Raw genomic sequence first — 15,204 nt, 5'->3', positions numbered from 1 at the left:
AGAGGCAGAGCTTGGATGTGAACCCAGGCTGTCTTGCTCCAAAATCTGTGATTTTAACTACCGTTGTATTTACTTTTCTTATTCAAGTTTAAAAGAAGGGCACTGATTTCATATTTGAAAACTATGATCTGAGGCTTCTAATTTAGTCCCCCACATGTAATGCACAGGTTATTTACCATAGTGAATTATTTACAAGAGGGACTTTAATTTCAGTAACTAATTTTATTTAAAAGTTTATATAAGTTAAAAATTAACTTTTTCAACTTTACTCTCAAATTTCAAAGTCATCTTCTTATTCTTATTTTTCTAACACACTTGTTCAGAGTTCAGTAACAAACTTTTCTCAGAGTTTACATTGTTAAAATCAACAATACTCAATATTTAAATGAAATTGTAACTTACTAGAAAATTCATGGGGTGTGTGTGTACTTTCAATGTGACACTGCAGTTGAAATGGTGTGGGAAACTGACGGTAGCAGTGCTGGCAGGTGGTGTGGTTTTCCCAGCTTTCACTGCTCTGCTTCTCAAGTTCCAAATGATGTTTCATGTGGTTCATAAACCTATAAATGATTGTCAACAGGTGCAAAAATTCAGATTTAAAAACAAAAATCTCACAAATAAGTACTTGAATCTAAATCTTAAAATTAGAGATATGATTACTGAAAATAAAATCTCTAAAGTCTTAAAGTCCTCTAGAAAAGTGTGTACTTTATAATCACTTTTATTAAGTAACTAAGTAAACATCTTTTCACCCTTGTTTTAAAATAAATAGTTATTATTAATTTGAAATATCACTAATTTGCTCGCTTGATTTCAGATTATTAAAATTTTTTAAAGATAAAACAGCAGGTGTCTTCTCCATACAAGTATACTACTTACATTTATAAATAAAATACTGAAAGGAAGGAAACTCTAACACCAAAAGCAGCTACAGAGTCATGAGAGAAATCTTTTAAGCTATGAAGATATACAATAAATTCTAGCTGCTTAAAAGACAAATTACTGGTATTTTTACTTGTGTCTTGGTTTCTAAATGCATGTAATAGCAATTTTAATGCCTACAATTACAAGAACCTTTTGTCTTACTTAATGATACTGGTTTACTGTTAGCAAAGACTGTTCATTTTAACTTGCAGACTGCCCTTTGTAGGCAACGTCCATTTTTCAGTTTTACATTCTGCTATTTCAGCTTCCCTAAAAAGGCTTCTTATGAGCAGGAACTATGACCTTCAACAGCAGAGAGTGCAATATAAATGGGAATGCCTATTTAAAAGAGCTTACTGAAGCTTTTTGCTGAATTTGAAAGTAAAGTTATTCAATCAAAATAACAATTTTTAGACAGGGTCAACTATTAACAATTACTCACTTTGAGTCACTACAGGAAATAATGTTGAAATTAAGTGATAATATCATCAATCTGGATAGCAATCATCATAAAGGTTATAACATTTTTTTTTTTCACACCTCGCACAACACTACTCTTTAGTACAGGTTATGGTACACTTTGAAATATCTTTTAGACTTCCTTTGGTTTTTACACCAGCTCTACAAACACCTATAGGAAATCCTAGTCTTGGCTGAATATTTATGTATAGAGAAAATGTCATGAGCCATTAAACTCTCAGCTTACAACTTTCAGCAATTAAAATGTATCTAAATAAAATAATTTCTTAACTAGCAAGCTTTCTCTCAATCATTGTATGAGCCCCCATCAGGAGCTCATACTACTTAAACCAACAGATGGAAATGAGGGAAACAAAAAAAGCAAACATCTTGCAAGGATATTCACAGAATAAAATAAACCTGTTTTGGGTGACACTCAATGTAGGGGAAAAAAAAAAACACCATACGTTGACAGGGCAGAGAATAGAAATCTACAGCTATCACCTTCTTACCATTCTCTACAAATATCAATTTACCCTCCCAGTTTTTACTATCAAGGTAAAATATTACTTAACATATTCAACTTCTTTGGTTATAAGTTGTTTTCTATTAAGTTTACATTTACTAAACAATCAGTATTTCCAAAAACGCTCAATTCCTGGATGTTACCAGATGCTGCTTGCTTAAAATTTCTAGATATTAGGACACTCTAGAAATATGTAACTAGTATTCTGAAACAATAACAAAAAAAAGAAAATTTTTACTTTCATATGTTTAATATTAATGTGTTAATCTCAAAGGAAAATAAAAAAAACTACTGCTGAAATAAATTCTAATATCATATATATATAACATTTAAGAATAACAAAGAACTAAGCAGGGGAGCCGTATTTCTATGCATTTTACTATATTTATTAACATGATTTTTCTGGTGTATTTTACTATTAAAATGGTAAAAATATGAAAATAGGGGAAAGAGTTCTATTGTAATATTGTTTCAGTGTTATATCATGAAGTACAATATTCCTTCTGTTAAACTACTGGGACCATTAGCTATTGATGGCTGTTAAAACTTGATGAAAGGAGATAAATGTGAAAACTCATATGAAATAATGTATCTAAAAGCATTTTTAAAACTATAAAGCACTACCATAAAAAAATAATTATTATAGGAGTTTATCGCAGTATATTTCAGGGTTTTTCTATATGCTTCTTCTTGGACCCAAGAACTCACAGGAAAATAAAATAAATGCTGGGTCTACAAGTAAACTATAGGTGCCTAAGAATGCTAATTACAAATAACAGTCACCAAGGGTAAACATAAAAAGGTATGCATATATATGTTTGTACACACACACATGCCTCAACTGACGGAAGTACATTGACATCTGCAACTTACTTTGAAATGCATAAAAAAACCCAAATAGTTTGCAGGAAGGATGAATAGCTATATGATAAAGCAAGTACAGTTAAATGTTAATGATAGAATCAAGATGATAAGTATACAAGTGTCCATTACAAAATATTTTTAAATTTGTTGAATGTTGAACATTTTTATAATAAAATGATGGTAAAAAACCTTACCAAATATAAATGTCAAGCTATGTAACCAATAAAAATATCAATCAATATGTCTTCTCATTTTATTCTTATAACTAACTCTTTTATAGGATGACAGCTACTAATATGCCATGTAACTCAAAGATTACTGTAAGTTCCTAAAATTTGAAGCATACATGTGTAAATATTTCAAAATTCCACTGCAATTAAATCTCTAATTTTTAAAGGTGTTAAAATTTAAAATCAAAGCAGTCATGTTTCCTAGAACTGGTACTTCTCCAAAGAATATCACTTTACCTGCAAGGTAAGTGTTCTAAAAATTATAAATTGAGAGATTTGAGCATTAAACAAGATAATATAAGAGGTCAAACTGGACAAAACATAAATAAGTGGTTCTTCTTGTGGTGTGAAAAAAAATAAAATTCAAAAGCAGTTAAATATGAAAATTATCTCATGAAAATTCCTAGATCACTGATAATATAGGTAAAAGAAGTTAATTTTGTTTTATTTGAAATAAAGTTTATCCTTTCTTAAGTTATTTTAAAGAAATACAACTAACTGGATCCAAGAGTCAACTCTAAAATATAAAAAAGGACAAAAGCTTTTTAACAAGAGAATCTGTCTTTGTTCTTAGTGCAAAGTGTTAAAATCTCTTACCTAGAATAACATTAAAAAATGCAAGATAAAGATACAACATTTATATCTGTAGCATTCCAATTTTCAAATAGAAATAAAAATAAGTGCTAACATACCTAATATTATTTTTAAGAATTTTCAAGCAACTGAAGCACTTAAAGGTTGTGTAAGTCTTCTGTTCTTCCTGGACATCTCCTTCATGTTTTCCATAATAAAAGTCATTAACTAACATGATCAGTTTTCCTTTTTCTGAATCAACAGTCTTACTTTTATTTGCTGTACTTGAAAATTCTGTTTTAGCCAGTCCCAAAAAGTTATTTACCATGTCTGGACAACAGTACTGAAAGAGAAAAAACAGAAGTCTTATTTATCTCTTAAAACAATTAGAAACCAAAATACGGTTCTTTGTTTACAACTAAGGTCAGACCATGTAAAACTATGCTTGGTGATATATCTGGAAGAATATTCAGCAAAAGCTTGTGGTGCATATACATACTCTCAAAATCTCAAACAATAAACATCTATTATCTTAATAAAAAAAATTTTTTTTAAAGAAAGAAAAGAGAAACCTTAAAACCAGGACTCAACTATTGATCTAATAGTCTTTTCCTTATAATTTGTCTTTTCAGATGTAAATATTTAACAACACTTAAATTAACAAAACTAAACATTGTTCATATCCATGCCATGACAGAGTATAGAAAGGAAATGTAGTTTTACATGCCATAATGTATATGTTTAACTATATATATACTAAATTTCATAATATCTGGTTGGAACTGGACATTGAGCACAGCTAACCTGCCATTCCTTAGACTCAAGGTGCTAAAAAATGCATAGGGAAAAAATAAAGAACCATCAGTTATGTCTTGAAAGCTTCAACAGTTACATCTTGAAATCTAGAATGCTTATATATTTGACGGGGAAATTTAGTTCCTCATTTGGAAAATCAAGATGTCATATAAACTGGTTCCAATATGAAATACTTTCATACATGAGCTTTTTTTTTCCAACAAGATAATTTATTGTACATAATTTTCAGTTTTAGAATTTCTCTAAGGCAGTTTTACTCAGAGGGCTATTCAAGGAAGACCTGCATTAGAAAAACCAGAAGTGCTTGTCAAAATGCTAATTCCTGGGCCTACTTCAGACCAATAAGCCACAAAGTCTAGAGGTAGGGCCCAGAAATCTATATTTTTTAACAAGGCACCTATGTAATTCTTTTACAACATAAACCAACTGACTTAAACTCTTCCTAAACATGTCATCTCGTAAATTAGTAGCATCATAAGAAAGTCTGAAAATCTAAACACAACTCTATTCCATTTCTAAGAATAACAAAATCCACTTCCTCTCCTGCCATATTGAAATGTTACATTATTGGTGAAACTTTCTGTGTCACATGAGAAGCTGGACTTTTGATGCAAGACAGACCTATAATATTTCCTTCGATTGCACTTATTTTGTTCACCTGTCAATTCTGAAACCTACAGAGGAAAAAAACACACACAAAAAAATCTGAAATAGATCCAAAAGAGAGGAGAAAAAAATACTAAATAAAACGAACTGACAAAAAAAGTGACAGAATTTATGCTTAGGAGTTAAGGTTGCACCCATAAGCTGAATTAGGATAAGGGTATTAATTCTCTAATACAATATGACCCTCTGTAGTCTACCACTCTGAATAAACACAATTGAAATGAAACCACGATAAAAAGAGGGAAATGAGAAAGGTTTTGCTACCTATGTTTCTAGATTCTTCTTAAGACACATAAAATTTAAGAGCTCAAACTTAAGGAAGTCACACTGGGGTTTCCCTGGTGGCGCAGTGGTTAAGAATCCACCTGCCAATGCAGGGAACATGGGTTCGAGCCCTGGTCTGGGAAGATCCCACATGCCACGGAGCATCTAAGCCCATGCACCACAACTACTGAGCCTGCAAGCTGCAACTACTGAAGCCCGTGCACCTAGAGCCCGTGCTCTGCAACAGAAGAAGTCACTGCAATGAGAAGCCCACGCACTGCAACAAAGGGTAGCCCCCACTCGCCGCAACTAGAGAAAGTCCGCTTGCAGCAACAAAGACCCAACACAGCCAAAAATAAATAAATAAAATAAATAAATTATTTTTTTTAAAAAAGTCACACTGTTACAAAGGACTTTAGAAAGCTAAAGTCTAAAAATGTTGTTTTTGACTTTAAGGACAAATGGAGAAAAGGATGAGTCAGAGTAAACTCACCAGCACTATTAGAAAAATGATTTAATATATGTCTTACTACAAATGATGTGTATCAGTAACATCATTTGATAGACAAAATTCCTCATCTTATCTGCAGTTTTACTATAGGGATGATCTCAAACATCAACTGGAAAAAATTGTAATGCACAAAATGACATAATACAGAATAGTCTCACTAATTAGAAATGTGGATAATCTTATTTACTCAAACATTAAATCTGGCTTTCAGACTGTAGGAGTTACTCTGAGTCATATTTGAGAATTGATTCTCTTCTGAAATCTATAAAATAATCTATGTAATCTACAGTAGAGTGTGCTGTAAGGTTTATATTCTCCAGAAATGTCTAATTTAGTACATTATAAACGTTTGTTACTCTAAATACTCATAAATGCATAATAGACGATAAATTGCTTGCTGTTCTTCCATTTTCTTTTTTGTTCTACAGAAAAGCAAGATTTTAAAAATAAACATGCAAATCTCATTCACAATATCCTTTAAACAATGTTTCATATTCCTATAAAATAGCTGAATGATAAACCACTGACAACCAAGAATGGATGAGGTGCACTGAAGAAGGTTGGGGGATTTAGTAATTGAGAGGAAAGTATCTTACAGAAAATATCCAAAAGGCAAGAAAGCAAGTTAAGAAATGAGAACTAGGCTTAGATTTAAAGTTTTATGGTAAGACAGAACAAGTGATGGATGGCACGGCTGAGCTATGGCCCAACACTAACTGGTCACCTTTTATTCAGCCCTAGTACACTTTTGGTTCTAGCCCTTCACTGTAACCCCAGGTTCATCCCTTATTTTCCTGGGTTAGTCATTCTGCAAATATTAAACACTTTAATGCCATATACTATAATTTGACAAACAGTAGATAACATCTAAACACCATTCTAATCTTAACTCCTCCCAATAGACATACCATGTTCTGTTGCTTTCTTAGTACCTAAAAATTTAGATGGGATTTCCAGAGCAAAGAAGGGGTACCATTTTTAAATAGTAAAAAAAAAAACTTCCCATATGGTCATCCTACATAAGTCAACATTTTTCCCTTCTCCTTGTGAGATACATCCAAAAAGCCACAACAACCAAATTCCAAAAATTTAATTTTCATTAAAACTCAAAGTCAGATAGAATCCACAGACTCCACAACATATGAAAGCACTACCAAAAGCAGCAAGATCAGGCAGAAGACAGGCAGCTGGAAGCAGACCAGAGAAATCAAAAGAACCCAATGTTAACAGACCTTAGAAAGTGTCAGCAAAACATACATTCTAAGGTGAAATACACATCATGAAGTGCAAATCTATGTTCTTTGTTTGCAAAACCAAGTATAGGAGCTGGAGCAAGAAGGATGGCAGAAATTCCTCAAACCTCATTCAGTACAGAGAAACAGAAAAGGAATGCTACATATAAAATCAGACACACAAGTTACACTTATAGGAAGAAGTTGTATAAACCAGCTAATAGGCTGTGAGATTATCCTGGCAACCTATGCTTCCCAAAAGGAGCTTTGTACAAAACAACTAACCCAAGAAAATCTGACTTGTTCAATATGATAGGGACTTACATCTAAACAAAAATACTTTAAAATAAATTGAGGAAATGTAAAATTCTCACAAAAACACCTTAGAGCAGATGCAGATGAAAATAGGGGCCAAAATTTTTGCCATAAATTTTAAAAAACTTAATGAAGCAACTGTGTCTATTTGGAAGACCAAAAAGCAAGAAGAGATGGCAAGACAAAAAGAAGACATAAAGAGTGGCAAAATCAAGAGTAAAAGTAGAGAAAAAAAATAAAACCAGATAGCTAAACACAAATTAGAAAAGTACACTGGTGAACAGATGTTGGAAAATAAAATAAATGAGAAAAGCAAAGTAAATTAAAAGAAAGAGGAAAGGGGAGGGGAGGGGAGGGGAGGGAAGAGGAGAGGAGAGGAGAGGAGAGGAGAGGAGAGGAGGGAAGAGAGAAAGAACTAAAAGGATTAGGAAGAAAATCACAAATATTCCAGACAAAGGACATTGAACAAATGAACAAATGAGTACTGGACAACACCCAGCCCCCCAAATAACAAAACAATTGTATGGAATTTAAAGATACAAATCAAGAAAACTACACTAAAATAAAGGAAGACACAAATTTACAAGCTGAAAGAACATGCTGTATGTCAGAAAAGATTGATCCAAAATTCTCAACACGAAGTCACTGTAGAATTATCAGTCTTTCAAAATAAAGAATCCTCTGGACAGCCAGGCAAAAACAGCAAATCATTTATAAAGGGCAAAATAATTCAAGCTTATCCCAAATTCTTAACAACAACATTAGATACTGTAAAACAAAAGCAACACCAACAAGATCCTCAAAGTGGGATCCAACTTTATATCTGGCCAAACTGTCTTTCATGAATGGACTATAGTCAAACTGTTTTGAACATGAAGGAACTCAAAGAATACTGTTCCCAGGCCCTTCCTGAGGAAATTACTATGGGATAAACTTTAGTCAAACAAGAGATAGCCAAAGGAACCATAACAGAAAGACTGGTGATGAGTACTGAATATATTTACTGTGGAAAAGGATTAAAACAAATACAGAAATAAGGTTAAGAAAACTAAATGAAAATGTCATATGCCCTGACAATGGAAAAATGATACAACCAACAAATAAAAACTGAAAGGAGGTAAAAGGACAATAAATATGAGGTCAAGAGAATTCATAGATTGCTTCACATATGGTAGCAGTACATCAAGGAATATAATTTAGAGCTACCAAATAAAGAAGTGCAGGTATGAGCATTTTCAATAGTACAAAGAAATAGTACACTCAGAAAGATAATATTGACTAAAATCAGTAGGAGAGGAGAAAGTAAGGATGGGGTTAAGAATAGGAAATTTAATGCTACTTTAATCAATTTTAATAGTAGAGAATAGCCAAAGGAATAGAAGACTACCAGAATTATATTAACGTTAAAATTAGAAGGATAAACAGGAAAACAAAAATACAACTTCCCTAAAAACCCAAATTACATACATGTAAAGCAACCACATAGTGAAAGAAAGAAAGAAAGAGAGAAAGAAAGAGAGAGAGGAAGAAAAGAGCTTAGCAAAAAATTGTGACAGAACCAAGATCAAATAAACCTGTCACATCTATGAAAATAAGTAAATTTAACTCAACTACTGAAACAAAAAAGATTTTCATTATAGGATCACAACTTTCTGCTTAAAGCAAGAGGCATACTTAAAACAAAGCCACTCAGAAGGGTTGAAAATAAAAGGATAAACAAAGAATACACTAGGCAAAACAAGGGTTGTGAGCCTAAAAGGCATTAAACTTTAAGACAAAAAAGGACATTTTATAAAAATGCTAAAGGACGCATTCACAATACAGTTATAAAAGAGATTCATCTGTATCACAAACAATAGCAACAATCTTAAAACAGAATTGCAATATACCAAAAAAATATATTGGTGGTGAAAGATATAGATTGAGATGTGGTATTTCTCAATCCATGACAGAGCAAGTAAACAAAAAAATAAGTTAAGTTACAGAAATCTAAATAATGTAATTAATAAGCTAGATCTGGTTGATAAATATCAAATTCCCTAAAAAAGAAATAACGTACCTATCTTCAAGTTAAATAGCCCATACACTTGTCAAAAGGGGAATAACAATAAGTATTTGGGAGACCTTGAGCTTTTTACCATTAAAAGTTTGAACACCAGTTATGCCAATTAACTGGCTATAAAACAATGAGAAAAATGTCTATCTCAAAGAATTTTCTAAGGATTAAATGAAATAATGTATTTAAAGCTTAGTAGTCTCACATGGTCTCAGGTGAGTATATTGTTCTTATTATTGTAGCATATTTGAATTATGTTTTAGGTATTCTTCATTGAAAGAAAACATTATTTCTGTGGTACAGTCATCTACTCACCTATAATATCTTCCCATATCATCATTCTAGAGATTCCACCTTTTTTAAAAATGCTGCATAGTGTTTTATTATATGAATATTATATGAAGTTGTGATTCTTTCTAATATGAGTAATCACAAACAATGCTATAATATGTTTCGAAAGTAAAGCTACATTTTGGAAAATGATTGCCAGTCTCACCAGGTACAGTACATATAATGTGCTACAGCTTGTACACAAAACAGAAAAGAAGTAAGAGCACTTGTGTTCACCTGTTTATGCAGAAAGAAGACCAGGGAGGATAGAAAACAAACTAATAAAAATTATTTTCTTTGAGAGTCATACTGGGAACCAGATAAATAAGAGACAGGGATAAGAGTTTTTACTTGTATGCCTTTGTAAACTTTTCAATTTTGAATCATATGACTATTACCTATTCAAATAACTGAAGATAACTAAAGAATTTAGCCCTTTCTTTTTTCCCTATGTCCAAAATGCAAAACATGAAAAAACATCAGGTATCTCATCAAAATATTACATAAATAGGAAAACTGAAAGCACTTGTACAGGTTAATTTTCATATAAAAACAAACCACAAAGTGCAATTATCAGGGAGTACATACTGTGAGCTAGAAGTAGTGACAGACCAAATAGAGTTTTGTATTTAAATAAAGAGACTATATTTGAAATTTAAAAGTTCCTTTATTTTTTTCTACTTTTTTTGTAAAATACTGAATTTCAAAAATGATTTGTCAATCCCTGAAACAGTGAGCAATCCCTGAAACTTTTCCTTAGATATTTCTTTACCATTGCATCCTTCCCCTTCCTTCTTTTCTCCATATGATCTACATTGCCTTTTTTTCTTGTCTCTTTCCCCCTTCCTTGCATTTATACCGGGCACAGAAGAGGAATACAGGCTATCTTTCCATAGACACAGCAGGGTACTGTAAGATTCTACCAAAGTATTTTAAGTAAAGTGTTACCTAAACCTCCTATTTCATTTGTACTTTGAAAATTTCTTAAAATCTAATTTCAGGAGCTTCTTATACCAATAAAAGGCTCAAATTAATTTATAACAATTACACAAACTATATTATGGACTAAGTTAAAACAATTATTTCATATAAAATCCTCCATCATTTGGAGTTTATGTCTTGAAATTAAAGTAAAACTAAGATTTTCATTGTGTAATATGACATGCACATGTTAGTATGAACAAAAAAGATAACTAAAGGAACTGTTAACTTATATGAAATATTAAATACATAATAAAATGCCTATTTTTAAGAAGTTTCAAGTATGCATAAGCTAGTAAATAAGATATTCTGAATAATGCATTATTTTCATTTAAAATTAGAATACAATAAGACATTATAATGTATATGAACTTAATTTTTTAAATTTGGTGATTCAGAAGAAATTTTAAAATCTTATATGAAGACAATCATGAATATAAACTTTTACCTAACTTATATGTAAATACCAATATGAGAATATTTCTTATCTAAATATCTGAACAAATCATTATTTACTGCAAATCAATCAATATTTTTAGGGATTTGCAAACCTTTTTAAAATTAAATTTTGAAAAAGTTTTACCTTCATGTGATTTTTCAAAGGATCCAAAAGATTGAAATGAATATTGCACTTTGGACAAGCTCTTGGAAAAGGTGTTCCATTTTTAGATTGATTTGATGAGATATTTGTACCTAAAATAAATTCAAAATATATATGATTCAAAATTCATCACTTTTTAACCTTCAATAACCACTACTGATAGTCTGTACTACAATTTCTATAATTCATATATAAATACTATAATTTCTTTTTTATATGCCACATTTCATATTTACCTTTTGACGGCACAGCCTGGGGAGATGTCACTGAAAGAGATTTAACTGAAGAAAATACAGCTGAGGAATTTGTTCCAGAAACACCTTCACTGGGTTTAGACTTTTTTGGATTAACACTGTTTACTTCAGAAGTAGAAGGACGTTTTGATAAAAATGAACTTTCATTCATACCTATAATGATTTAAATAGTGAGAAAATATTTTTAAAGACTTTAGAACATTGCTTACAACTAAGTAAAAATACTTTGGAGTGAAATTAAATGTAATATAATTGAATTATCACATCATACAAATAACAATAAATAATGACAAAAATTGATGTGATCAAAAGTTAAGGGATATAAAGAAACTGTATAAATATCTATTACATACTATATATATTCAAATTATTCATAAAATACCTTTCTATGTAAGACAATACTAAATATAACTTCAAATAAGGAAATATATAAACAGCTATTATGAAAGAAGGCAGAGCAAGCAAAAAAAAAAAAGTTAAAGCACAAAGAATATGCCAGGGTTCCCACAAATGAATTAACTTTAGATGCTTAAGTGAGTGAGTTTAAAATAAAAAAAAAAAAAAATCCAAAAATTTAGAGAGACACTTTAGAAGCTGTTTATTTAACGACTTAAAATGTCCAATGAAAAGTTAGTTTTGTCCACCTAACAAAGAGGTGGTCTACTCATGGCTTTAGGTTACATTATCCATTTATTCCTACATACAAAGTGGAAACTACTAATCTTGAATGATAAAACCTCATTCATGTGAAAGGGTTCATAATAGAAGGACTTAGTATTATACTATGGTTTTCAAATTATCTTCCCCAGAGCTTAATGGGCTCCTCATAGGGAATACACTGGGTGTGTTTGACAGAGAAACTCTGCTTTTATATTTTATTTATTAGACTTTTGCATAAAATTTTGTTTTTACAGGGATTTTATTCCTAAATGAAGTCTTAGTTTGAAAACTATAACCTTTTTGCTAAAGGATTTTAGCCTTATTCAGAGCATTAGCAAGGGAAATAGGGATATTTAGGCTATAACTAGGCTGGGTAACAAGGATTTTAAAACTGCACATCATACTTTAATGCTCCCAACTGTACACTAAAAGTAGAAGCAGTAAATACACTAGAAATATTCCAGGCTTTTAAACCAGACAGCGTAAGTTCAAATCCAGGCTCTGTCACTGATAATAGCTATGTATTCTTGGCTTATGTAATTAACTTCTCAGAGCTTCAGTTTGTTCTTTTATAAAGTAAGAGTTTGAATACCTTATTTTACAAAGCGCTTTTAAGATCAAATAAGATACTGTATTTAAAGCACCGAACACAATATTTGGTACAAAGAAGGCATTCAATAATAAATGAAAGCTATTATCATTACTAAAACAATTTCATATCTTAACTTACTTTTAAAACCAACACAACATCTAGCACATAGAAAGTATTCAATAATAAAAAAAACAGCTATTATCATTACTAATAAAATATTTTCTATCTTACTTCAGAGGGGAAAAAATTATTGTAGTAGATTTACCTGTCAGCTTTTTAATAAGGAGAAATATGCCCGGAAAATAAGAGTATTACAATAGTTGGCTCCTCTGTTTCATCCTTTGAGATAACATAAAAATGATTTTTTCTTTTTCTATCTTCAAAGCATGTGATTACTGACAGCTATACTATGGGAACTCGGGAAACATTTTGTGTAATCACAGTAGCATTCTTGTGAGATGCTGAGGTTACCTGAAAAGCTAATGAGTGCTGGTATTTTGCATTAATATTCTGATTATATAACAGGCTAGACAGTACATCAGACTTTTATTATAAGTATTTTTTTTAACATAAGAAATAAAATTACTCTGAATTTAAGAGTTTTAAATTCTGACCCTTTAACTTATCTCTATTGTCTTCGGCTTGTATTGTTGCCCACACTCAACACCTCTATCTCGGCCAGTAAAAATCTTATTCTCATTCAAGATCAAACTCAAACCCAGTTCTCTCCAAACATCCATGATCACTTGACCTTGATCAGTTAATGCTACTGAACATATTGCACCTGTTACCATTCATAACAAATATTTGTTGTAGAGTCCTTTAAAGCTTATAATGCATTTCACGTTTTATTTATCTTATTTGGGCTTCAGAAGCCCTAACTAAAATAGAGCAAGAATTAAAATTATATCTACAAATGGCTGATTGAAGGTCTGGAGAATGACTGCATTAAATAAGAAAAATAAAATCTCCATTTTAATAGTATGAGAAAACTGAAGTGTAAAGACATGCTAAAGACTACAAACATCTTAAGAATAGCAGTTCAAATCTACAGGCTAAAGTCTCTCTGCAGAAAAAAACTTAGAAGGAGAGCAGGAGTCACTGTCCTTAGTCCCAAGAAGTTTCAGTAACTCAGACTTTTTCTATAAATAAAGTTCATGTGTTTTGTAAAACCAGACTTAAGACAATTATTTTTTCTCCTTGTTTCTTTTGGTTCTTACCTATTTTACTAACTAGTTTTTTACAAATATGTAGGTGATACCCAAAGAAATGAATATCAACTAAATATTGTCTAAATGGAAAAACATTTTAGGTGCTGATAATACTATTAAAAAAATCAGGAAGCATTTGGTAAATTTTCCATACTGATTTATTAGTGAATAATCTAAAAATGCCCCCAAATCTCTACTTAGTCAAGTATTTGAAATATATCAAAATTGCTAGTATACAAAGCATAATTGCCTGTACAAGGAATTTTCAATTAGATAAAATTCTTTCATAACACACTAATTTATTTTAGGTTAATGAAGAACTTTGTTAATAGTATATAATAAAAGTAACTCTTCTTCAATAGGGAAATTTCATTACTCCTTCAATAGGCATTTACTGAGTAATGACTATAGACGAATTTAGTGCAGCCACTTTATAACAGCACTCTGTAATAATATTTTACACCTAAATCGTTTATCGAATATAAACACACTAACCTAATTGAGAATTTAACTATAACCATACACTTTTCCATACTAGTGGCCAAAGAACCTAATAAATATTTCTTTTAACAGAGTATTTAGGGTATCAGAAGACTTCTCTAACTTATATATATTATTTTAAGATTTTTCTCAAAAACAGAAATATAGATCAATGGAACAGCAGAAAGCCCAAAAATAAACTCACGCACCTACTGTCAATTAATCTATGACAAAGGAGGCAAGAATATACAATGGAGTAAAGACAGACTCTTCAATAAGTGGTGCTGGGAAAACTGGACAGCTACATGTAAAAGAATGAAATTAGAACATTCTCTAACATCATACACAAAAATAACCTCAAAATGGATCAAAGACCTAAATGTAAGGCCAGACACTATAAAACTCTTAGAGGAAAACAGGAAGAACACTCTTTGACATAAATCACAGCAATATCTTTTTTGATCCACCTCCTAGAGTAATGAAAATAAAAACCAAAACAATGGGACCTAATTAAATTTAAAACCTTCTGCACAGCAAAAGAAACCATAAACAAAATGAAAAGACAACCCACAGAATGGGAGAAAATATTTGCAAACGAAGCAACCGACAAGGGATTAATCGCCAAAATATACAAACAACTCACGCAACTCTATGTCAAA

The 15,204-nt window shown here is 31.1% G+C and overlaps 1 protein-coding gene across 12 annotated transcripts in view; it reads right to left on the bottom strand.

The window, feature by feature from the left end:
* Window positions 1-15,204, bottom strand: part of ZNF280D (zinc finger protein 280D) — a 132,369-nt gene that overhangs the window by 80,466 nt on the left and 36,699 nt on the right. For all 12 annotated transcript variants that reach the window (XM_057544347.1, XM_057544335.1, XM_057544339.1 and 9 more), the window contains 4 exons: window positions 11,585-11,755; window positions 11,331-11,440; window positions 3,696-3,919; window positions 403-560 (listed from right to left, as the gene is read on the bottom strand). In XM_057544347.1, coding sequence (XP_057400330.1) covers window positions 403-560; window positions 3,696-3,919; window positions 11,331-11,440; window positions 11,585-11,755 — 663 coding nt within the window. The remainder of the gene's footprint in view (window positions 1-402; window positions 561-3,695; window positions 3,920-11,330; window positions 11,441-11,584; window positions 11,756-15,204) is intronic.

Source organism: Balaenoptera acutorostrata, chromosome 3, assembly GCF_949987535.1.
Source record: "Balaenoptera acutorostrata chromosome 3, mBalAcu1.1, whole genome shotgun sequence".
NCBI lineage: Eukaryota > Metazoa > Chordata > Mammalia > Artiodactyla > Balaenopteridae > Balaenoptera > Balaenoptera acutorostrata.
This window is presented reverse-complemented; position numbering and strand designations above follow the sequence as displayed.